The 24,849-nt window shown below is 49.3% G+C and overlaps 1 protein-coding gene across 4 annotated transcripts in view; it reads left to right on the top strand.

Annotated features, from left to right (window-relative positions):
• The first annotated feature begins 1,368 nt into the window (after positions 1-1,368).
• The window catches only part of CAMK1D (calcium/calmodulin dependent protein kinase ID), a 489,400-nt gene continuing 465,919 nt past the window's right edge, over positions 1,369-24,849 (top strand). For 3 of the 4 annotated variants that reach the window (XM_055296616.2, XM_055296615.2, XM_055296621.2), the window contains exon 1: positions 1,369-1,788. In XM_055296616.2, the coding sequence (XP_055152591.1) occupies positions 1,697-1,788 (92 nt within the window). In that variant the 5' untranslated portion in view covers positions 1,369-1,696. The remainder of the gene's footprint in view (positions 1,789-24,849) is intronic. The other variant, XM_055296619.2, reaches the window with a different exon arrangement.

Below are 24,849 nucleotides of genomic sequence, written 5' to 3'. Positions count from 1 at the left end.
TCCTCTATTTGCTCTTCTCAGTTTGGAAAACCTTAAGCTAACCGTCTTTGAAAGATGGAAACCAGCATGGAGGTCCCAGGAATGGGGATGCCAGGGTGTCGTCTGACCTCTTTAGGGTCAGGGTAGGGGCTGAGGGAGAGCAGCTGGGCTGCCTCCACTCCAGCCAGAGTCAGAACTAGGCACAAGGTGCTGGATGAAGTTTCCTATTCAGGGAGCAGATTTTTTTTTTTCCTTTTACAGTGAAATTGGAACAGTCCTGGGAAAATGGGACAGGTGTCCCCAGTCAAGAGACAGAGCTGTTTACCAACTACGAGGAGGGGCCCCGAGGGAGGGGAAGTGTTGATACCAAGAAATCTAAAATTTTCCGATCAAGAGGTCGCCCCTGCAGGTTGGGGACCAGGGAACTGGAGCACGTGGGCTGCCCTCTGACAGGTGGACACCAGGAGTGGGGCGGGCAGGCCAAAGTACAGCTGGGAGATGGGAGTCCGGAGGGAATTCTCTGGGTTAGTTTTGGCAGTCCATAGGAAAGCAGGTGCCTGCCCCGCCACCAGGACACCCTACTAAGCCAGCCGCGGGTGGGCCCTTCCTTCGAGGGGACTGCGGGGCAGAAGATCACTTCTTTCCACTGTCTCTGGGAGGAGAGAGGGAGATGCCAGAAGGGGCCAAGCGTAAGCCAGGGCAGCCAGGCCGGCCAGGCCCGCCGGCCGCTCCAGCCCAGCACCAGGGCGCCCGCGCGGCTGCCAAACACCCCCGGGAGTTTTGCTCGCAAAGGGACCACGAGGCAGCTGCTGACGCGTCCTGCGCGTGCCCGCCTAGAGGCTCCCCGGCTTGCTCCTCGCGGGTCCGTCCCGAAACTGACGTGAAACCGATTTGGTGCAATGCGAATGCGCTCCCGCCCGCCGCCGCCTCCATCCCAGCCGCCGCCGCCGCCCGTCGCCATAACAACCGGTCCCCACCCCCCCCACCCGCGCCGCGCCCCTCGGGTCCCCCGGGCCACCGGCCACAGCGCGGGAAGGCGCCCCGCCCTCGGCGCCCCGCATCCGGCCGCCGCGCACCCCCGCCCGCCCGGCGCTTCCGAGCCACGCAGAGGCGCCCCCTCCCGCCGGAGACGGGAAAGCCCCGGCGCCCCCAGACTTGGCTCCGTTTCCAGCTCCCGGAGGGGCTGGGGCTCTCCCGCGTGCGCCCCGCACCTGCCGGGGGCCCGCACCCGCCCTCTCCGGGGCTCCAGGGGGCACGACGGCCGTGGCCCGGCGCTCCTGGGAGGGGAGCGGGACATCCCCGAAGGCGGCGCGCTGGAGGCGGGGAGCGGCCGGGGCGCACGGGGAGGGCGGGGAGCCCGCGGGAGGGGGAGGAGGGGGAGGAGGGGGAGGAGGCGCGAGGTGGGGGGGAGCGCGGCGGGCGGCAGGGAGGGAGCGGGAGGGAGGCAAGAAAGTAGCAGAAAGTGAGGCTGGCAGGCGGCGGCAAAGGAGCCGGCGCGCGGCGGCGGCAGGAAGTCTGTGCCCGAGAACAGCAGAAATAAGAGCCAGGGAGGAACCGCGGCGGCGGCGGCGAGAGCGAAAGAGGAAACTGCAGAGGAGGAAGCTGCGCCGCAGCCCGAGCCGCCCGGCATCCCCGCTGCCCCTGCGCCCGCGCCGCGCCCCCGGCGCCCCCTCCCCAGCGCGCCCCCGGCCGCTCCTCCGCGCCGCGCTTGTCGGCCATGGCCCGGGAGAACGGCGAGAGCAGCTCCTCCTGGAAAAAGCAAGCTGAAGACATCAAGAAGATCTTCGAGTTCAAAGAGACCCTCGGAACGTAAGTGGGGACCGGGGAGGCGAGGGTGGAGGTGGCCGCGGCAGGGGCTGCACGGGCAGCTCCAGCTGCCGCCGCCGCCACTACCGCGGCAGGAACCCAGCCTGTCACTGCGTCCTCATTGTCCCGTTCTCGGCGCTGCGGAGCCCCCCCGAGCGCGCCCGACGCGTGGGCCTGCGACCCCCGGGTGGGCGCCGTTCCCGGGAGGGAGAGGGGGCGGCGCCGGGCTGTCAGGGAGCAGCCCACGCGGGCGCGCGACTTCCCACTTCTCCTGCCACCGCCGCCCTCTCCGCTGCCTTCTCCCCACGCGTGACTGTGGGCTGAGCATGGTGGGGATGGCTGTTTACCGGCTGTGTGCGTTTACTCGCCGTGTGCATGGGCGCACCGCGTTGGCGAGACGTGGTCACGAGAAGATCAGCCTCCAGTCGTTCCCATTTCTGTCCTCACATCATGTATTCCTATGGAATTGGCATCTGCACGTACGAGGTGTAGGCAAGACTTTGGGTGGCCACGCGAGGATGGAAGGGAAGGGCTTCGCAGTGCTCAGGGTCACACGTGGGCAGAGCCTCACCGCAGGGTCTGTGCATTTCACGCGGGCTCGGCCGCACGCGCCGGGGGGCGAGTCTCCAAGGGAGGGTCTGTGCGCGTCGCTGCGCGGGCGGTGCTCTCCGGGCTGCATCGAGTCCCATGCTGATGGCTGCGTCTCAAGAAAGCAGAAATAATCCGAAGTCGATGGCAGGAACGCTCCAAGCATGTGCTGCTCAGCTCAGCTGCTGTTCCCTTTCTGCCCAGGAGTTGGGTCTTGTTTGTTTTGTTTTGGAGCGGCTCAGAATAGGTGGGGAGGCTGATAGTGAAAGAGAGTCAGGACCTGCCGAATGAGTCTGAAGTTCAAGTTATTTTCTTCCCTCATACAATCAGTATTTGTTGTGCATCAGTATCTGTCAGTGTATGTGGATTCATGCACAGGTGTGCAGTCTGAAATGCCCATTTTGCAGGGGTTCATGGAGGTGTTGATTAGGCTGGGAAGAGAAAGAGGAGCTATTTCATGGGATAAATCAGTGCGTTGTTGGGTGCCCTTTCTTTCCTTCCTCCTTTTTTTTTCCGTGTGCTTGTTTTTGTGCTTGGTTTGTTTTTTCCAGCACCACATTACCCAGCTTGTCTTCACCTCCAGGCTCGGGGTCTGCTGCTATTCAGTCATTTCCCCTCACCCCCCACGCAGATCTGCAGGGGGTCCCCCAGAGAGAAGTTGTGAGGGTGGCGTTCCCAGTCCTACCTCTGATTCCCTGGAAGGCGCATGCTGAGAACTAGAGTGGGGTCTCCCTGCTGTGGTTGTTGCCTTTCAGGGAGGGCACCTATTTGCTATCTTTGTTGGAATGAAAGTAGAAAAAGATGTAGCTTTTTAATAAATAGGTGTTTGGGGCTGCCTTTCAGTGCAGCCAGGTAAGGGGTTAGCTTGGGTCAAAACTTTTGAAAATTGCCACTGAGGTTTATTCGGGTTTGGGGTTGTGATTCTGAGATGCTCAAGTTACTGAGAGACAAGAAAGCATGGCCTTTGCTTGTCATCCAGGACCCCCGCTGTGGCCCCCGATGAGGGGATGGGAGAGCATGGGGACCCACCCTGTGTGAATGCTTTCCTGTGCGTGGCTTGTTCCCACCCGAGCCCCCCCCCCCCCCCCCCCCCGGCTTCCTGCCTGTAGCCTCCTCCGGGTGACTGATGCCCAGTCCCCTAACTGACTCCTGCAGCTGCACCTCTGCAGTGGCGGGGCTGCTGAGGCTCCGGGCCGTGGCTCCTGCTGGAGCACACGGTGTTTGGAGATGACTGCGGGTGGTTTCCACCTTGGGGAAAAATGGGGATTTGCCTTCTGGTGCCAGAGTGCATCTCTGACAGAACAGCCTATTGGACTCCAGCCATGTTCCCTGTGAGCTTTGGGAATGGGTCTCTCTTAGGGTCCTAAAGCATTGCCTTCTGCCTGGGATGGAATTCTTTGCAAAGGAGCTTCCCACTGTAGCACCAGCAGGGGACCTAGAAGAATGATAGAAACAGTGCGACGATCAGGATGTTTTTAACTCCACATAATAATAATGGTAATCATAGGTGGTATTCTGAAATGTATACCCAGGATCAGGTATTATTCTACATGCCTTATGTGTATTAACTCATTTAAATCTCAGAGTCACCTTCTGAGGTAGGTATTTACCATTATACCCAATTTGCAGACGAGAAAACTAAGGCAGCAGGGATACTATGTGAGCTACCAAACCTTAGCTATTAAGTGGCAGAGCTGGTATTCATAGATAGGCAGAGCAACTTTTGATTATCCACACAGGGTTGACACACTTTGTAGATATTGTAATGGCCAATGCTTAGTCAATAATTTGACTTAACTTTAGTATTTGGACGCGAACTTTAATATTAATGTAAAGAAAACATAATGGGCTAGGCGTGGTGGCTCACACCTGTAATCCCAACACTTTGGGAGGCTGAGGCGAGCTGATCACTTAAATCAGGAGTTCGAGACCAGCCTGGCCAACATGGTGAAACTCTGTCACTACTAACAATAAAAAAATTAGTTGGGTGTGGTGGTGCATGCCTATAATTCCAGCTACTCGGGAGGCTGAGGCAGGAGAATCGCTTGAACCGGGGAGGCAGAGATTTCAGTGAGCTGAGATTGCGCCACTGCCCTCCAGCCTGGGCTACAGAGCGAGACTCGGTCTCAAAAAAGTAAAATAAAATAAATGAGAAAACATAATGATGGGAATAATGATAGCATAATGTTATCTAAACTTGGAAGCATTTCAGAGCTTTTGGGTTGTCATCCTTTTGCCTCTGTGGACTTTCTTTTTTTTTTTTGAGATGGAGTCTTGCTCTGTCGCCCAGGCTGGAGTGCAGTAGTGCTATCTCGGCTCACTGCAAGCTCTGCCTCCTGGGTTCACGCCATTCTCCTGCTTTAGCCTCCCGAGTAACTGGGACTACAGGCGACCACCACCACGCCTGGCTAATTTTTTTTTGTATTTTTAGTAGAGACGGGGTTTCACCGTGTTAGCCAGGATGGTCTCAATCTCCTGACCTCGTGATCCGCCTGCCTTGGCCTCCCAAAGTGCTGGGATTACAGGCGTGAGCTACCGTGCCCGGCTGCCTCTGTGTACTTTCTAGAAGTGGTCCCAGGTTCAAGATGCCTGCTCCACTCTGGGCCACAACCGGTGACTCTGGCCTGAGCCTTAATGTGGAGTTGACTTCTGGTCCTTTCAGTGTGGATTTTGAGTCTGGGCCCTTCTCTTGTTTTGAATGAAATCTAACACAAATGAAAGGCATCCAGAATTAACCAGTGGCATTCATTTCCAAAGTATGCCGCAGTTCCAATCACTTTGTTTGCCCCACTTTCTCCGTATGTCTTTAAGATGCGAAGGCAGGAAAGCCTTGCAAGAAACAGGGCTGTCAGCTCACAGTGTTCACATGCATTTAAAATAAAGCATTGCAAAGGCTGGAGGAGCACTCACTTTGCCAGACTTTGTAATCTGATACCCACTGCCTTATCCAGGTATTTCACCTCATGGAGCCGAGCATTTACTCTTGGAAGCTAAGGGGTCAAGACGGTTAGGCTGTGTGGTTAGAGGGAACTTGCTGGAGAGTGGGGGCCGAATGGGAGTGAAGGTTGGCCCAAGAGGGTGGAAAATGAGATTGAGGAAGCAAAGAGCAGCATAAGAGAAAGGACTGGGCTTTGTGGTCTGGCCTGGGTGGTCTGATGCACCTCTGAGTCAGGTCTCAGGGAGAAATCTTTCAACCTTGCACTTCAGTGCAGCCTCCTACAAAAGCGAATCCCAGAACATAACCATATCTCTGAATAAGGTGGTGAGACTTAATTATTGTCTATTAATCAACATGTTTTCAGACCCTTGGCACACTATGAGAGCAAATAAATGTTATGTAATGGCAAATTAGGAGGGGTACACATTTCTGTTGGGGTATTTGCCAAGGCTGTTCAGGCCATCTCTATCATAGCTGTCTTTCAGTGACTACTGAAGCAAAAAATAAAAAATAAAAAAACCCCTAAAATACTATTCGGAGAAGTATATGGATGGGAGGAAAGCTTCGGTGTGGTGTCTAGGAAGCACCCCAGACTCCTAGAAGTCACTTCTGCAATTTGCAGGCGGCGAAATGCATGTGAATGGAAAGGCCTGGGTACTTGGCACGTTGCAGAATGAGTCTCCCAACAAACCTTATTTCCCCTGGAGTACAGAACATGGCATGCCCTAGAAAATGGATCTTCATCTCCACGGGGTATGAATGCATGTTTTTCGTATAGACTGAGCATTTGAAGTTGAAGTTGTTCTTGTCTGTTGATGGCTGGACAAGGCATCGTGGAGGATTTGAGACTGGGTTTTAGGTCTGGTTCAGCCATGAGGGGTTTTGTGGCCTGTGGGCTGCTTGGACATTGACCTACGTTACCTTTCCCTGTCTCAGTTTCTTCGTCTATAAAATCAAGGCAGGTTGGAGGTGGGGAACAGGAAACATGAGATAATTTTCTTTTCTTTTCTGTTTTTTTTTTTTTTTTGAGACGAAGTCTTGCTCTGTCGCCAGGCTGGAGTGCAGTGGCACAATCTCAGCTCACCGCAACCTCCGCCTCCCAGGTTCAAGCGATTCCCCTGCCTCAGCCTCCCAAGTAGCACTACCACACCTGGCTAATTTTTTGTATTTTTTAGTAGAGACGGGATTTCACCATTTTGGCCAGGACGGTCTCGATCTCTTGACCTCGTGATCCGCCTGCCTCAGCCTCCCAAAGTGCTGGGATTACAGACATGAGCCACCGCACCCGGCTGATGAGAAAATTTTCAAGTACCCTTGCAACCCTAAGATTTTGTGGCTCCCTGTGTAAGGAGGGCACTTGCTTTTGTTCCCTAGGGGCTTTCCTTGTGTGGCTAGGTGCAGCTCATTTCTGTTTGGAGGAAATTTTTTTTTTTGTTTTGAGACAGAGCCTTGCTCTGTCACCCAGGCTGGAGTGCAGTGGTGCGATCATAGCTCACTGCAGCCTCAAACTCCTGGGCTCCAGTGATTCTCCTTCCTGAACCCCCCGAGTGGCTAGGACTACAGGTATGCACCACCATGCCTGGCTAATTTTTTTTATTTTTTGTAGAGACAGAGTCTTGCTATGTTGCCCAGGCTGGTCTCAAACTCCTGGCCTCAAGTGATCCTCCCACTTTGGCCTCCCAAAGTGCTGGGATGACAGGCACGGGCCACTGCGCTTGGCTGTGGAGGGACATTTTTGTGACTGTACTAGTAGCACAATAAGAGCTCAGGACCAGCACCCTGATCCCACTTTGTGTCAATAGCAGCGTGTCTCCTTTTTCATTAAATGAGTGCCTGTTGGGTGCTGCTTTACGAAGACTATAAATAGAAACTTCCATGGGTCAAGCACCGTCTTTTCCCACTCATCTCATACTATGCTACTTATTCTGAAATTGCCCAATAAATACACCTATTAAGGACACAGATGATTAGTTTGCCTGAAAGTCCAGATGGAAAACAGACTCAACTTTTCTTTTTTGGTGTATATGTATTTGTGTGTGCGTGTGTGCGTGTGTGTGTGCGTGTGGTGGGGGAGAGAATGCACAGACACTCGAGGTGGTTTGTATATTTGGCTGGTGAATTTCATAGTTGTTTTTCTGGGGTTACTCAGAATTTGAGAGTCTGTGAGAAGCATTAGGAAGACCATTACCGAGAAAAAAGTAGGGGTGGGAAGCCCCTAGACTTCTCCCCCAGGGTATCCCCGCTGCAGTCTTCCTTAGATGTTTGGATTCCCCAGTCCTCTTGTTTTGAGGCATGATATAAATTCAGCCTCTCATATGTTTAAAAATATCGGTTGAACACCTGCTATATTCTAGGCACCGAAGAGACGGCAGTGAGCAGACGAGAATGCCTGCTCTCCTGGAGCCACAGAAAATAAGGGGCAAAGAAGGGAAAGGAACAGCATGTTAGAAGCTGCAGGTTAGGCAGGAACCAAGAGCCAAAGGGGATGCGTGGGGTGGGGCAATGGCAGCTTGAGGTGACGCTTGAATGCAGACCTGGAAAGAGCCACGGGGCTGTCTGAACGTAGACTCTTCGGGTCAAAGGCGGCCACAAGGGCAAGTGCCTGATGCAGGAGCCGGCCTGGAATTTTGCAGTGAGCCGAGATTGCGCCACTGCACTCCAGCCTGGGTGACAGAGCGAGACTCTCTCAAAAAAAAAAAAAAAAAAAAAAAATCTGCCCACCCCCGCCTCCCAAAGTGCTGGGATTACAGGTGTGAGCCACCTCGCCCAGCCGAATTCCGGATGTGTTTTAAAGCTGGAGCGGGTAGGAATTGCTGGTGGACTGGATGTGGGGTGTGAGATTCCCCAAGGACCTGGGGTTGGAAGAACAGTTCATTTGGTGGTTTTGTTGTTTCCCCAGGAATTCTTGGAGCACCTGCTCTGTCTGCACATTATGGGTGCCCATGTGCTGGGAGGTTCTGGAAACAGTTTACAGGGGCAAGCTCACAGCCTTGGGCTCTGCACTCCCCCAGGGAGGGATTTCTGAATTTGAAGGTGAAATTCTCAGAGGGACTTTGAGGTACCTCCTCTTTTGAGGTCAGGAGTTCGAGACCAGCCTGGCCAACATGGTGAAACCTCGTCTCTACTAAAAATACAGAAAATTAGCTGGGTGTGGTGCTGTGCACCTGTAGTCCCAGCAACTCGGGAGGCTGAGGCAGGAGATTCGCTTGAATGCTAGAGGTGGAGATTGCAGTGAGCTGAGATTGGGCCACTGCACTCCAGCCTGGGTGACACAGTGAGACTCCATTTCAAAAAAAAGAAAAGTAAAGATAACAAACTTCAGTGTCCTTATTGATTAGTAAAATGAGACTTGGGAAATGGGAGTTTGGGTAGAGCTTGTTCCTGGAGAAGCTAATGATGACTGTGTCTCAAGTACAAATTTCTGGTTCAAACTTGGCCGCTGAATGGACAGTAATGAGGTTTGGCTGGTGCCAGGTGGATGTTTGTGTGCTCTCAGGGGAGGATTTCAAGGGTTACCTTGTTGAGTTTTTCTTTGGCTGGGTCTGTGTAAATCTCTTTAATCTTCCCTTTCCCCAAATAAATCTCCTTAAATCCCCTTCAATCTCTCTCCTCCTGCTTCTCCTCCTCTCTCCTCTGGGAGAGCTTAGGCATGGGTCCAGCGGAGAGTTGTCACATTACTGGTCAACTTGCCCACCGGGGATATGTTTCCTTTTTTAAATTTTTTAATTTTAATTTTATTTTTTGAGACGGAGTCTTGCTCTGTCACCCAGGCTGGAGTGCAGTGGCGCAATCTGAGCTCGCTGCAACCTCTGCCACCCGAGTTCAAGCGATTCTCCTGCCTCAGCCTCCCGAGTAGCTGGGATTACAGGTGTTTGCTTTTTTTTTTTTTTTTTTTTGAGACGGAGTCTCCCTCTGTCTCCTAGCCTGGAGTGCAGTGGCGCGATCTCGGCTCACTGTAACCTCCGCCTCCCAGGTTCAAGCGTTTCTCCTGCCTCAGTCTCTCCCAAGTAGGTGGGACTACAGGCGCATACTACCACACCCGGCTGATTTTTGTATTTTTGGTAGAGATGATGTTTCAACATGTTGCCCAGGCTGGTCTAGAACTTCTGACGCCACATGATCTGCTCACCTCAGCCTCATGAAAGTGGTGGGATTACAGGCATGAGCCACTGCGCTCGGCCATTATGTTTCTTTAATTAATGAAGGAACTGCTTATAGGTGGCCACCATGAAGCTGGTGCCCGAGTCAGTAGACACAAGTTATTTTCCTGATGCAAGATGGTCAATTCCATGCTTATTTAGTTCAGGAGGACACATGGACTCCGGGAAAGATTCCAGCCTGATCTCAGTTCACGTTGGCTGTGCCCCTTTGACTTTCTGTGGTGAGGGAGATCTCTTTTTCTTTGGGGTAGTTTTTTATTAGATCTCACTTGATTTTCTTTTCTTTTTTTTTGGTTTATTATGCAGAGCATTGATTATTCAGGCTCCAGTTAGATCGAAGGTCACCTCCAAATACATGCCATAGGTCAAGTTCATTCCACCACAGACCAAGTTCATTTTATATCTTCAGCTATCTGTTCTCTGTGTCTTGTGCTGTTTTTCCAAATCTTTCAGCAGGACTTAGAAATGGAAAGATTCCAGCCTGGAGTGCTGGCTCACAACTGTAATCCCAGCACTTTGGGGGACTGAGGCAGAAGGATCACTTGAGGCTGGGAGGTTGAGGCTGCAGTGAGCTATGATGGTGCCACTACACCCCAGCCTGGGTGACAGAGAGAGACCGTGTCCCCATAGAGAAAGAAAAGAAAAAAGAAATGGGGGACCAGGTGCAGTGGCTCATGCCTGTAATCATAGCACTTTGGGAGGCTGAGGCGGGTGGATCACCTGAGGTCAGGAGTTCAAGACCTGGCCAACATGGTAAAACCCCGTCCTACTAAAAACACAAAAATTAGCTGGCATGGTGTTGCATGCCTGTAATCCCAGCTACTTGGGAGGCTGAGGCATGAGAAACGCTTGAGCCTGAGAAGCGAAGGTTGCAGTGGGCTGAGACTGTGCCACTGCACTCCAGCCTGGGCAACAGAGTGAGACTCCCTCTCAAAAAATAAAAGAAAAAAGAAATGGGGGATTCTGTCTCCTGGTGAACACTGAACCTTGAGAGCAAGCCTTTCATAGGGTATATTTGCTGAGGCCGGGTAGGGGAGGCAATGTAACATAACAGAAAGATTGTTCTGGTGCAGGCATTCATAGCTGAATGCCTCTGGATAGATTCCTTAATCTCTCTGAGTTTAAGAGGGAAATAGGAGTTGCTGCCTCGTGGGATTGTTGTGAGGATTCAGTGACATATGTGAGGTACCTGGCACATAACTGGGATTGAATATACAGTAACTGTCATCAAGCTGTAGTTATCTCCACCAGCTGAGTTTGGCTTCCCTTGGACATTTGGGGCCGGTTCCGGTGGGGAAGAACACGTCAGTATCTGTTGGAAATTGATTTTTTGGAAGCTCTTATTGCAAATAGGCAGGATGGTGCATATTTAACCTCCCCCAAAATTTATGGTTTCAGCAATCATAAACAATTCTTCAGTCAGCCAGGGAAGAACAATCCACAGTTGTTCTTCCCGATACAGTGAGTAGCTAAGAACATAGGTTCGGAGGTTACACGGATATGGGTGGAAGTCCTGGGTCCACAGCTTCCTAGCTGTATGGCTTTGGGCCAATTATTTTACCATTCTGAGCCTCATGTCCTCATCTGTAAAGCAGGATAACACGTGGACCTAATGTGAGGCTGGTGGTGAAGATGAAATGAGGGTGCACGCGAACCACTGAGAGCTGTGTGCGGCACGTGGGTGTGTGCGCAGTCAATGCCCGCTCTCTATCATTTGTCCCTGCCCCTCAGAGGCCATTTCCACAGATTTGGAAGGCCCGCTGAGCCATTCAACATTTGCTCCCAACAGGGGTGATTAGTTCATGTAATGCTAGCATTAAGCAAAAGACTCTGCCTGAAATGTCCTCTGGCCCAGCTCTGGTGCTGGAGTGACCTAGTTAGCTGTGTGTCCCAGCCTCAGCCCTCCCCCTGGGTAGCTTCTCAGCTTTTTTTTTTCTCTGCACCTCTCCCTGCACCCTTAGCTGGTTTTAAAAAAATCTGTCCCTTTCTCCATCAGCCTGGGCAAGAGTCGTTTCTCACTGCACAGAGGTCTGCAGGCAGCCCGTGGCTTTTCTTTGATTCAACATGCTTTTCTTTTTGGAAAATTACTTGTCTTTCTGCTTTGTTTCTTATTGAAACTCACGTTTTGATTTGATGACTCAGGGAACTTACTTACAGTGTCTAACCATCATGGAGTTTCATAGTTTAAAACCTATAGGTACTGAATTTATTTTAATGCTAGAGTATTTAAAAATGGCAGCATGCATATGTATATACCCCATCAGCATATGTGACCATTTGTTTAAAATACCCTTTTGGGGGATTTTTGCATGGGAGTTGGGAGAAGATCTCAAAAGCTTTAAATGTCCCAGGTCACAGGATGTTAGCGTTAACACTTGGGGAGCTAATTTCCAAATCAGCCATGATTTCTCCTCTTGACCTGTCCATTTTAGTCCCTGTGGGAGCCAGACAATGTCCAGGATCTTGATTTACTGGTGCCTCTATCACAGGCTGAGCAGAGGAAGAAAAAGCTCCTCCAGCTGAAAGTAGTCAATATTTCTAGTTGTCGAGAGGACCTTTCTCTGTTTTTCATGACCACAACACAGAACACTGAAATTGGTTTTACAATAAATTGGCTTTGGTGCTGTAAATGGAATCCTAAAGGTATCGTATTAAATAAAACCTCAGACAGTTTCTGATGTTCAAGTGACAGTCTTGCCTGCCTGCCCACACAACCCTGTCCCTTCGTACAAGGCCCAAAGTGTTGTGAAAAAGAACAACCCTAGACCTTTGTAGCTTTGAAAAATTTGTGGATGGAGAGAAGAGAAGCTGTACCAAGCCAGGAGGTATCCGAGTGACCAGCAGGCCAGCGTCCCCTGCCCCCAAATATCCTCCCATTTATGAGCTAATACTTCCTTAACCTTGAAAAAAGACTGCTTCAAATTTGCCTTAAAACTTGAGAAGATATAAATACCTCGAAATAGGTTGAGAGGCTGTCAGTCATTTACTATGTAAGTGATTTTAAGGAAATAACTTTTTCTCAATACTTGATTAGCATTTGAATGGCAGGCAGAAGGAAGAAGAAGTAATTTCGTCCTGGGAGGCTCAAATGGCTCGCAAACTGGGGAGTTGAGGGCTGAGTGAGGCAAGGTGGGAATGATGCATTGAGGCTTTGGGGTAAAGGGCCTGCAAGCCAACCTTCATCAACTATTGCCAAATTGGGCCCTAAACTGTCCTGGGCTCTGGAAAGGGAGGCTGCTGTGTCGCTGCCTCTCCGATCTTGCTTTCTTTCTCCAGGGCCAGGCCAGGACTGCAGATACCGTCATAGCTCTGCCATGGACGCCAGGGCTTCTTTAGGTCGGAATAAGATCCAGGTCACCATGAAAAATTCCACTTCTGTAAGAAAATATGCCTCAAAGCAACAACAACAACAACCACAACAACAAGCTTTCAATGATCTCTGGGAACGGACTTTGCATATAAGTTGGGGACAGCCTGTATGTGGCAATAACGTATGAGAATTATGCTCCTTAGATTTTTTGGGTGTGTGTTAGCATGGTCAGTAAAAATGGAGTTTGGGGCCCTAGTCGTGATGGACAAACAATGTTGGCTGTGGTGCTTTCAGCTTCTTTGACAAATGGATATAATATTCAATATAATAACCAGACTTCCTATTTGACTTTTTTTTTTTTTTTTGAGATGGAGTCTTACTCTGTCACCCAGGAGGGGGTGCAGTGGTGTGATCTTGGCTCACTGCAGTCTCTGCCTCCCGGGTTCAAGCTACTCTTGTGCCTCAGCCTCTCGAGTATATGGGATTACAGGCATGCACCACCACACCCAGCTAATTTTTATACTTTTAGTAGAGATGGGGTTTTACCATGTTGGCCAGGATGGTCTCGATCTCCTGACCTCATGATCTGCCTGCCTTGGCCTCCCAAAGTGCTGGGATTACAGGCATGAGCCACTGCGCCCGGCCCTTTTTTTTTTTTTTTAATTGAGATAGAGTCTCGCTCTGTCGCCCAGGCTGGAGTGCAGTGGTGCAATCTCTGCTCACTGCAACTTCCGCCTCCTGGATTCAAGTGATTCTCCTGCCTCAGCCTCCCGAGTAGCTGGGATTACAGATGCCCACCACCACACCTGGCTAATTTTTGTATTTTTAGTAGAGATAAGGTTTCACTATGTTGGCCAGGCTGGTCTTGATCTCCTGACCTCAAATGACCCACCCACCTTGGCCTCCCAAAGTGCTCGGATTACAGGCGTGAGCCACCGCTCCTGGCCTATTTGACTGTTTTTTAAAACTGATAGTTAAACGCCTCCTCCAGCCATCGAATATAGCTGGCTGATATTACCTAAGTGTGGGGTTCCGTCTCCTGGCTTTGGAGCCCACCCCCCACGTCTCTGTACAGGGAAGTTTCTTCTTTCTTTCTTCCCCCTTCTTTCTTGCCTATTAAACTCCCTGCTCCTTAAAACAAAACACAAAAAACAAAAAATCGTGGTTAAAAAATACATAGTATAAAACTTGCCATCGTAACCATTTTGAAGTGTGCAGTTCTGTGGCGTTAAGTACATTACAGCATTGTCCAACCATTGCCACCATCCATCTCCAGAACTCTTTCATCTTCCCACACTGAATCTCCACTCACCTATGAAACGCTAACTCCCCATTCCCTCCTCCCTGCCCTTCTGATACACACCATTCCACCATCTGTCTCAATGAATTTGGCTACTTTAGGTACCACATAGAAGTAGAATCATGTGATAGAGTCATCCCTTGGTATCTGCTGGGGACTGGTTCCAGAATCACCCTGCCGTGGGTAACAAAATCTTAGGATGCTCTAGTGTCTGATATAAAATGGTGTAGTATTTGCATATAAATTTTGCACATCCTCCCATATACTTTTTGTTTTTTGTTTTTTAGTTTGAGATGGAGTCTTGCCCCATCGCCCAGGCTGGAGTGCAGTGGCACGATCTCAGCTCACTGCAAGCTCCCCGTCCCGGGTTCACACCATTCTCCTGCCTCAGCCTCCCGAGTAGCTGGGACTGCAGGTGCCTGCCACCATGCCCAGCTAATTTTTATTTTTTATTTTTTTTTATTTTTAGTAGAGACGAGGTTTTACCGTGTTAGCCAGGATAGTCTCGATCTCCTGACCTCGTGATCTGCCCGCCTTGGCCTCCCAAAGTGCTGGGACTACAGGCGCCTGCCACCACGCCCGGCTGATTTTTTGTATTTTTAGTAGAGATGGGGTTTCACTGTATTATTCAGGATGGTCTCAATCTCCTGACCTTGTGATCCGCCCGCCTCGGCCTCCCAAATTGTTGGGATTACAGGCATGAGCCACTGCACCCGGCCTTTTTTTTTTTTTTTTTTTTTGAGTTAGAGTCTCACTCTGTCACTGAGGCTAGAGTGCAGTGGTGTGATCTTGGCTCACTGCAGCCTCTTCCTCCTGGGTACAAGCAGTTCTCCTGTCTCAGCCTCCCAAGTAGCTGGGACTGCAGGTTCATGCCAGCACACCCAGCTAATTTTTGTATTTTTAGTGAAGACAGGGTTTCACCATATTGGTCAGGCTGGTCCTGAACTCTTGATCTCACGTGATCTGCCCACCTCGGCCTCCCAAAGTGCTGGGATTACAGGCGTGAACCACCGCACCCGGCCTGTTTTTTTTGTGTGTTTGTTTGTTTTGTTTTGTTTTTGAGATGGAGTCTTGCTCTGTTGCCCTGGCTGGAGTGCAGTGGTACAGTCTTGGCTCACTGCAACCTCCTCCTCCCAGGTTCCAGCAATTCTCCTGCCTCAACCTTCCAAGTAGCTGGGATTACAGGTGCCCACCACCATGCCTAGCTAATTTTTGTATTTTTAGTACAGATGGGGTTTCACCATGTTGGCCAGGCTGGTCTCGAACTCCTGACCTCTAGTGATCTGCCCTCCTCGGCCTCCTCTCTCATGTACTTTAAATCATCTCTAGATTACTTGTAATACCCAATACAATGTAAATGTTATATAAATAGTTGTTATACTGTATTATTTAGAGGATACTGACAAAAAAGGCTGTCTATGTTCAGTTCAGACACAGTTTTTGTTTCCTAAGTTTTTTTTTAAAAACAGAGTTTCGCTTTGTCGCCCAGGCTGGAGTGCGGTGGCATGATCTCAGTTCACGGCAGCCTCCACCTCCCAGGTTCAAGTGATTCCCCTGCCTCAGCCTCCCCAGTAGCTGGGATCACAGGTGTGCACCACCACACCCGGCTAATTTTTGTTTATTCATTCGTGTGTTAATAGACATAGGTTGCTTCCACCTCTTGGCTGTTGTGAATTGTACTGCTGTGAACATGGGTGTACAAATGTCTGAGCCCGTGCCTCCGGTTCTTTTGGGTGTATAGCCAGAAGTGGAATTGCTGGATCGGATGGTCATTCTGTGTTTTATTTTTTGAGGAACCGCCATACTGTTTGCCGCAGCTGCTTGGCGTTTTACGGTTTGCAGTGTGGTTTTTGCATCCATGATTCCTTCTGACTCTTAGTGAGTGAGCAGCAATTACTGACCTCATTTAACAGACATGGACATGGAGGGTCAGAGAAGCTAAATGACTCAGGTGAAGAGGTTGCTAAGAGGCATGTGGAAAGTTAGGAGTCTCTTGACTCCAATGCCTGTTCTCTCATTTTTTTTTTTTTTTTTGAGATGGTGTCTCGCTCTGTTGCCCAGGCTGGAGTGCAGGGGCATGATCTCGGCTCCCTGCAACCTCCACTTTCTGGGTTCAAGCAATTCTCCTGCCTCGGCCCCCCAAGCAGCTGGGATTACAGGTGCGCACCACCACACCTGGCTAATTTTTTGTATTTCTAGTAGAGATGGGGTTTCATCATGTTAGTCAGGCTGGTCTTGAACTTCTGATCTCAGGTGATCTGCCCACCTCAGCCTCCCAAAGTACTAGGATTACATGCCTGAGCCACCACACCTGGCCATCATTCTCTTTTTATCAGGCTGCTAACAAGCTGGTTAGTGGAGCTCATGGGATAGAGAAGTACTGACCGATATTAAAAAAAGCAAAACCTCACCCTCCGTGCATGCATGTGTTATGGTATGGGAAGAGAAGGAGGCCATTGGAGTCAGTTGTGTGCTGATAAACTGGCCTTGGTGGGATGGCAGTTCTGATTTGTAGCTCTTGCTGATTTCTGTGGTGTGAATACCCCCACCTGGTCTGATTTCAAGCTCCCCATGGTTTAACAACCTACTTGCAAAATTCCTGACTTAGACTTTTAGGAGTCGCTGGAAGGTGGCTGTGGCATACCACTGAAGAAAGTGGAGGTCAAGGCCGGGCGCGGTGGCTCATGCTTGTAATCCCAGCACTTTGGGAGGCCGAGGCAGGTGGATCACGAGGTCAGGAGATCGAGACCACGGTGAAACCCCGTCTCTACTAAAAATACAAAAAAATTAGCCAGGTGTGGTGGCGGGCGCCTGTAGTCCCAGCTACTCAGAGAGGCTGAGGCAGGAGAATGGCGTGAACCCAGTAGGTGGAGCTTGCAGTGAGCCGAGATTGCGCCACTGCACTCCAGCCTGGGCGACAGAGCGAGACTCCGTCTCAAAAAAAAAAAAAAAAAAAAAAAAAAGAAAGCGGAGGTCAAGAGGTCTGGGTTTGAGTCCCAGCTCTGCCACTGAAGAACTATGGAATCTTGGTTTTATCCTCTCTGAGTCTTTTTTTTTTTGAGGTGGAGTCTCATTGTCACCCAGGCTGGAGTTCAGTGGTGCTATCTTGACTCTCTGGAACCTCTGCCTCCCAGGTTCAAGTGATTCTCCTGCCTCAGCCTCCTGAGTAGCTAGGATTACAGGTATACACCACCATGCCAGGCTAATTTTGTATGTTCAGTAGAGACAGGGTTTCACCATGTTGGCTGGGCTGGTCTTGAATTCCTGACCTCAAATGATCCACCCACCTCAGCCTCCCAAAATTCTGGGATTACAGGTGTGAGCCACCGAGCCGGCCTGTCCTCTCTGAGTCCTGATGACCTTGTTTGTCAAATGGGGATAATGACACCTGCTTACGTTATGGACTTTTTATAGGTCCCAAATGAGATAAGAATGTGTGATGCTTGGTATGTATTACAGTAAAGGCCTCACATTAATACATACAGGAGCAATTATGATGTTGCAAAGATTATAGCTTTTTCTGTTTTTTTGTTTTGATACAGTGTCTCGCTCTGTCGCCTAGGCTGGAGTGCAGTGGCGCAATCTCGGCTCACTGCAAGCTCTGCCTCCTGGGTTCACGCCATTCCCCTGCCTCAGCCTCCCGAGTAGCTGGGGCTACAGGCGCCCGCCTCCATGCCTGGCTAATTTTTTATATTTTTAGTAGAGACAGGGTTTCACCGTGTTAGCCAGGATAGTCTCGATCTCCTGACCTCGTGATCTGCCTTCCTTGGCCTCCCAAAGTGCTGGGATTACAGGCATGAGCCACCTCGCCCGGCCTAAAGATTATAGCTTTAAAAATGTTTCCTTCTCTGCTGGCTGGGATGGCTCACGCCTGTAATCCCAGCACTTTGGGAGGCTGAGGTGGACCAATCACTTGAAGTCAGGAGTTCGAGACCAGTCTGGCCAACATGGTGAAACCCTGCCTCTACTAAAAAATACAAAAAAATTAGCTGGGCGTGGTGGCACATGCCTGTAATCCCAGCTACTCGGGAGGCTGAGGTGGGAGAATCCCTGGAACCTGGGAGCTGGGGTTGCAGTGAGCAGAGATTGCACCACTGCGCTCCAGTCTGGGCGACAGAATGAGACTCTGTCTCAAAAAAAAAATAAAAAAGAGTTTCCTTCTCCTCATTGTCAGTGTCACTCACATTCACCTCTTGAAACCTAGCTGTTATCTTTTGGGCGGGCTTCCTGTAGAAGTTGGGTCATACGTTGATCTGGAATCGGAAAGTTATCAACACAAACCCCAAAGTTTCATAGTCTGTTTCCTCTGGCTCTATTTCAGTGTTTGTTGTGGTGTTCTCATTTTCGGTTTTTAAGTAATGGTACCCTAAGAAAAACTTAAACTTAGAACAGCAACATGTCATCCTTGTAGAGAATTTGAAAAATATGGAAGAATATAAAGAAGACAATAAGAATCGGTTGTTGGGCGGGGCTCGGTGGCTCACACCTGTAATCCTAGCACTTTGGCAGGCCAAGGTGGGTGAATCACTTGAGGACAGGAGTTTGAGACGAGCCTGGCCAACATAGTGAAACTCCATGTCTACTAAAAAATAAAAAAAAAATTAGCCAGGCCTGGTAGCGCATGCCTGTAATCCCAGCTACTCGGGAGGCTGAGGCAGGAGAATCGCTTGAACCTAGGAGGTGGGGGTTGCAGTGAGCTAAGATTGCGTGACTGCACTCCAGCCTGGGTGACAGAGCGAGACTCTGTCTTAAAAAAAAAAAAAAAAAAAAAAAAAAGTCAATCATTGGCTGGATCGATCCTGGGCAGTCAGTCATTCTGCGGGGTGGGTGGCAGATCTAGGGAGAGACCCCAGAGATTAGTGGTGGGGCTGGACCTGTGGAGGTTGGGGCTGTGGTTCTAGACTCACTGGAGGTATTTCAATATTTTACCAGGTGGTGTGCCTGAGTCACTGTGCAATGGCTGTGGATATGGGGCAGCTTTATCCCCTATAAGATAGAGTCTTCGTGAGCACAGTGGATGTCAGACTTGAAGTGTGTCAGTACTTTGGGTAGCTTGGCAGTGATGGTGGTGGTGATGGCCTTGCTTGGCTTATTCTCATGGTCCCCATCTCTGTCCTCATGACCACTTCTAAACACATCCCCAGAATCAGCAGCGGGACAGATCCGATCGCCAAGATGAGACCCGACGCCACAGACTTCCAGAGAGCTAATTATACTTGTGAGAAAAAGGGGATAAAAAATATTCATATCCAAGTGTGGCTGACTCTCCCTGCTTAGAGTAAGACACAGGAAGCTAGCTTCTCCGTTGCTTCATGACATAAAATAAACACTGTTACACGCATAGTCCTGCTTTCTGCTAAGCTGCAGATGCCCTAAACCTTGAAGCCAACCCCTCTTCAGAACACAGTCTTTGGAAATTCTTGAGGTTAGATCAGTGGTCCTCAACCTTTTTGGCATCAGGGATCAGTTTCCTGAAAGACAATTTTTCCATGGCCCAGGAGCGGGGGGACGGTTTCGGGATGATTCAAGCGCATTACGTTTATTGTGCACTTTATTCCTATTATTATTACCTTGTAAAATATAATGAAATAATTCTACAACTCACCATAATGTAGAATCAGTGGGAGGCCCCGTGCTTGTTTTCCTGCAACCCACCTGGGGGTGATGGGAGACAGTGAGGGCTTGTCAGGCATTAGATTCTCATAAGGAGCACACAACCTAGATCCCTGGCGCACGCAGTTCACAACAGGGCTTCTGTTCTGATGAGAGGCTAATGCTACCGCTGATTGAACGGGAAATGGAGCTCAGGCAGTACTGCAAGTGATGGGGGTGTCCGTAAATACTGATGAAGCTTTGCTTGGTTGCCGGCTGCTCACCTCCTGTTTTGCCGCCCAGTCCCTAACAGGCCATGGACTGGTACTGGTCCCATGGCCTGGGGGCTGTGGACCCCTGGCTTAGAAAGTGAGGTCTTTGGCCAGGTGCGGTGGCTCACACCTGTAATCCCAGCACTTTGGGAGGCTGAGGCAGGCGGATCACGAGATCAGGAGATTGAGACCATCCTGGCTAACATGGTGAAACTCCATCTCTACTAAAAATACAAAAAATTAGCCGGGTGTGGTGGTGGGTGCCTGTAGTCCCAGCTGCTCGGGAGGTTGAGGCAGGAGAATCGCTTGAACCCAGGAGGCAGAGGTTGCAGTGAGCCAAGATCACACCCCTGCACTCCAGCCTGGCCAACAGAGCAAGACTCCATTTCAAAAAAAAAAAAAAAAAAAGGTGAGCTCTTCGCAACTTAGATGATGATGAGCTAGACTAGCTCTCTCATTTTACAGGCTATGAAACAGGTGCATTGAGATGACATGACCTGCCCGGGTCCCACAGTTAATCTTCATCACCCCCAGGCCTTGGGTTTTGGTGAAGTCATCTTCCTGTTGTGTTATCTGTAAGGATGTGAACTGTGACCATTAGGAAGTGTCATGACAGGGCACCAGCATAGTGGTGGTTACCAGAGATGACACAGTCTGTGCTGGATGTTGGGCGGCCTCGGCCATTATGTCTCCATTGCTTTGTCACTTGCTTTGTGGGTGTAAAAGGAGCTCTTGAGGATGTGTCTGGCTCCCAGGGAGTTGGGAGCTGTGGGCAGTTGGTGCCCCTGCCCCTCTGCTTGCCTTCCCCCTGCCTGCTGGGGATCCAGGCCACGTCTCCCTAAGTAGGTGACAGGGAACCAATTCAGGGAGCGGAGAGCAGAGAACAGGCACCTCTGATCCCCACAGGGTCTCGCTGCAAAGACCTGACTTAAGATTATCCTGTGCGTTGGCCACGTAGAGGCTTTCTCAGGTTCCAGCAGAGCAGGCCTCACACATAGGCAGCACCTCGCTCAGGTGGGCACCTTTGTGTTTAATAGATGTTTGTATCTGGGCACGGGGGCTCACGCCTATAATCCCAGCTACCTGGGAAGCCAAGGCAGGACGATCACTTGAGGTCAGGAGTTCGAGACCAGCCTGGCCAACGTGGTGAAACCCTGTCTGTACTGAAAATACAAAAATTAGCTAAGCATAGTCATAGATGCCCATAATCCCAGCTACTTGGAGGTTGAGGCAGGATAATTGCTTGAGCCCAGGAGGTAGTGGAGTGATTTGCGCCTCCCAAAGTGCTAGGATTACAGGTGTGAACCACTGTGCCCGGCCTACAATCCTTATTATTATTCTTGTTATTGCAACAAAACCTCACAACAAGCTGGAAAGGTAGGTACTGTTACCCCCACTTAAATGTGAGAGACGAGAAACTCAGAAAGATGATGTAACTCGCCCAAGCCTTCATAAGGTCCTGAATGACCCAGTTAGGATTTGAACTTCATGAATCTAATCAAAGCCTATGCTCCTTTCCTTCCACTTATCCATTCATTTACCCAACAAACTTTTTTTTTTTAATAGGGTCTTCGTGTTTGACCCAGGCTATAGTATAGCAGTGCCATCATGGCTCACTATAGCCTGGAACTGTGCCATTTCCCAGGAGCCTGGAACTCCTGGCCTCAAGTGAACCTCCTGCTTCAGCCTCCCAAGTAGCTGGGAGTATAGGCATGAGCCACTGTGCCCGGACAACAAACAATTTATTTTATTTTATTTTACTTATTTTTTTATTTTAATTTTAATTTTTATTTTTTAGATGGAATCTTGCTCTGTCTCCCAGGCTAGAGTGCAGTGGCACGATCTCGGCTCACTGCAACCTGTGCCTCCCAGGTTCAAGCGATTCTCCTGCCTCAGCCTCCCAAGTAGCTGGGACTACAGGTGCGTGCCGCCAAGCCCGGCTAGTTTTTTATATTTTAGTAGGGATGGATTTTCACCATGTTGGCCAGAATGATCTCAATCTCCTGACCTCATGATCTGTCCACCTCTGTCTCCCAAAGTGCTGGGATTACAGGCGTGAGCCACTGTGCCCGGCCGACTTTAATTTTTTTAAGCAGATAGGGTGTTACACCCCATCATGTGATTGACATCAGTAAAAAGACCTCTCTGTGATGCCTTCAGGAATATCATTACAGATTCGTTCCTTTGGCCTACAGCATTTTCTGAAGTATGAAATATTAGACACTACTAGCCGTGTATAGATCATTGTAAAGGAATTTATCTTTTGTGAGAATGAGCTGGGAGAGAGATCTTGAAATCACAAAGGGTTGGACTAGAATTAAAGGGTGGCAGTCATGTTGATTGTGCCACAGAGGAGGTCAGAGGCTGGTAGAGTCAGCCAGAGTCATAGCATTCATTCGTTTGTTTGTTCATTGATTCACAGTTTGGAAGACTTACTGTGTGAGAAATGCTGAGAGACTAGTGTGTTCTGTCTCTGTGATTCTTTTTTTTTTTGAGATTAGGTCTTGCTCTGTCACCCAGACTGGAGTACAGTGGTGTGATGGTAGCTCACTGCAGCCTCAACTTCCTGGGTGATCCTCCCGCCTCAGCCGCCATAGTAGCTAATTTTTGTATTTTTAGCAGAGATGGGGTTCACCATGTTGGCCAGGCTGGTCTCAAACTCCTGACCTCATGTGATCTGCCTGCCTCAGCTTCCTAAAGTGCTGGGATTACAGGTGTGAGCCACTGCGCCCAGCCAGGATTTTGGACAATTGAGGGACAGATTCCAGCTTTTGTTATTGCAACAAAACCTCACAAGAAGCTAGAAAGGTAGGTACTGTTACCCCTACTTAAATATGAGAGACGAGAAACTCAGAAAGATGATGTCACTCACCCAAGGCTTCATAGGTCCTGAATGACACAGTTAGGATTTGAACTTTAAAACAACAACAACAACAACAACAACAACAACAAACCATCAGATAGGATGGATTGAGTCTACTCCATGCCAGGCACTAAGAAAGTGTTGGTAAACAAAACATGGTTCTTGTCCCAAGGGAACTTTTTGGGGAGACAGAAAAACATGTAATTACAGTTCAGTGTGCCTGTGTATTGGTAGGAAGGTGCACATATGAAGCTGAAAAGAGGGTCACCTCATCGGGACGGGGGCTCAGGGACACTGAGCTGGGCTGTTGCCTAAGAAAATTCCAGAAGTCAGAAATTACAAAGCATTGCTCAGTAAGTATATAATGAGTTGCTATGTGTCAAAGAGGACGCTGTCTTCTGTAAGATAAAGGAATACATAGTTTTAATAATATATTTAAATAGCATTATGTTGGCCAGGCGTGGCGGCTCACGCCTGTAATCCCAGCACTTTGAGAGGCCCAGGTGGGTGTGTCACTTGGGGTCAGGAGGTCAAGACCAGCCTGGCCAACGTGGTGAAACCCCATCTCTACAAATACAAAAATTAGCTGAGCGTGGTGGCGCGTGCCTATAATCCCAGCTACTCGGGAGGCTGAGGCAGGGGAATTGCTTGAACCTGGGAGGCGAAGGTTGCAGTGAGCTGAGCTCACGTCACTGCACTCCAGTCTGAGTAACAGAGTGAGACTCTGTCTCAAAAAAAAAAAGCATTACGTTATTAATATATTAAATATTAAATTATTTTATTATTTATTGTTATTTAATAAGAATAGCGAATATTTACTGAGCATTTACCAGGTGTTACATACTGTGGCAAGTACAATATAGTGAGCTGCCACCTGTAACATCGTCAGTGATACATGGACTGCATATATGACAGTGGTGCCCTGGAGTGACGATAATGGAGCTGAAACGTTCCTGTTGCCTCATTGTCGCTGTCATGATGTGGTGCCATGCGTTACTCACATGTTTGTGGTGATGCTGGGGTCAACAAACCTGTTGCACTGCCAGTCACACAAAAGTCCAGCACATGCAATTATGTGCAGTACCTAATACTTGCTAGTGATAATAAACAACTATGTTACTGGTTTATGTATTTGCTATGCTGTGCTTTTTATTGTTATTTTAGAGTATACTCCTTCTACTTATTAAAAAAAAAAAGTCAACGGTAGAATAGCCTCAGGCAGGTCCTCCAGGAGGTATCCAGAAAGCATTGTTATCATAGGAGATGACAGCTCCACGTGTGATACTGCGCGTGAAGGCCTTCCAGTGGGACAAGATGTGGAGGTGGAGGAGAGTGATATTGATGATCCAGATCCTGTGTCAAACTAGGCTAATGTGTGTGTTTGTGTTCTTTGTTTTCTTTTTTTGAGGCGGAGTCTCTAACCCAGGTTAGAGTGCGGTGGCGTGATCTTGGCTCACTGCAACCTTCGCCTCCCCAGGTTCAAGCGATTTCCTCCCTCAGCCTCCTGAGTAGCTGGGACTACAGGCATGTGCCACCATACCCGGCTAATTTTTGTATTTTAGTAGAGACGGGGTTTCACTGTGTTGGCCAGGCTGGTCTCGAACTCCTGACCTCGGGTGATCCACCCACTTCGGCCTCCCAAAGTGCTGGGATTACAGGCATGAACCATTGCACCCGGCCTTGTGTTTTAATTTTTAACAAAATTAAAAAGTTAAAAGAATAGGGAAAAGCTTATAGAATAAGGATATAAAGAAAATTTATTTTTTTGCAGCTACGCAATGTGTTTTAAGCTGTTATTAAGAGTCAAAAAATTGAAAAGTTAAGTTACAGTAAGCTAACGTTAATTTATCGCTGATGAAAGAAAAATGAAAAAAATAACATAGCTTAAGTGTACAATATTTATACAGTCTACAGTAGTGTAGAGTAATGCCCTAGGCCTTCTCATTCACTCACCACGCACTCACCCAGGGTGACTTCTAGACCCGGAAGCTCCATTCATGACAAGTGCCCTGTACAGGTTCAACATTTAAAAAATCTTTTT

Source organism: Symphalangus syndactylus, chromosome 10 (genome assembly GCF_028878055.3).
Source record: "Symphalangus syndactylus isolate Jambi chromosome 10, NHGRI_mSymSyn1-v2.1_pri, whole genome shotgun sequence".
In the NCBI taxonomy this organism is placed as follows: Eukaryota; Metazoa; Chordata; class Mammalia; order Primates; family Hylobatidae; genus Symphalangus; species Symphalangus syndactylus.
This window is presented reverse-complemented; position numbering and strand designations above follow the sequence as displayed.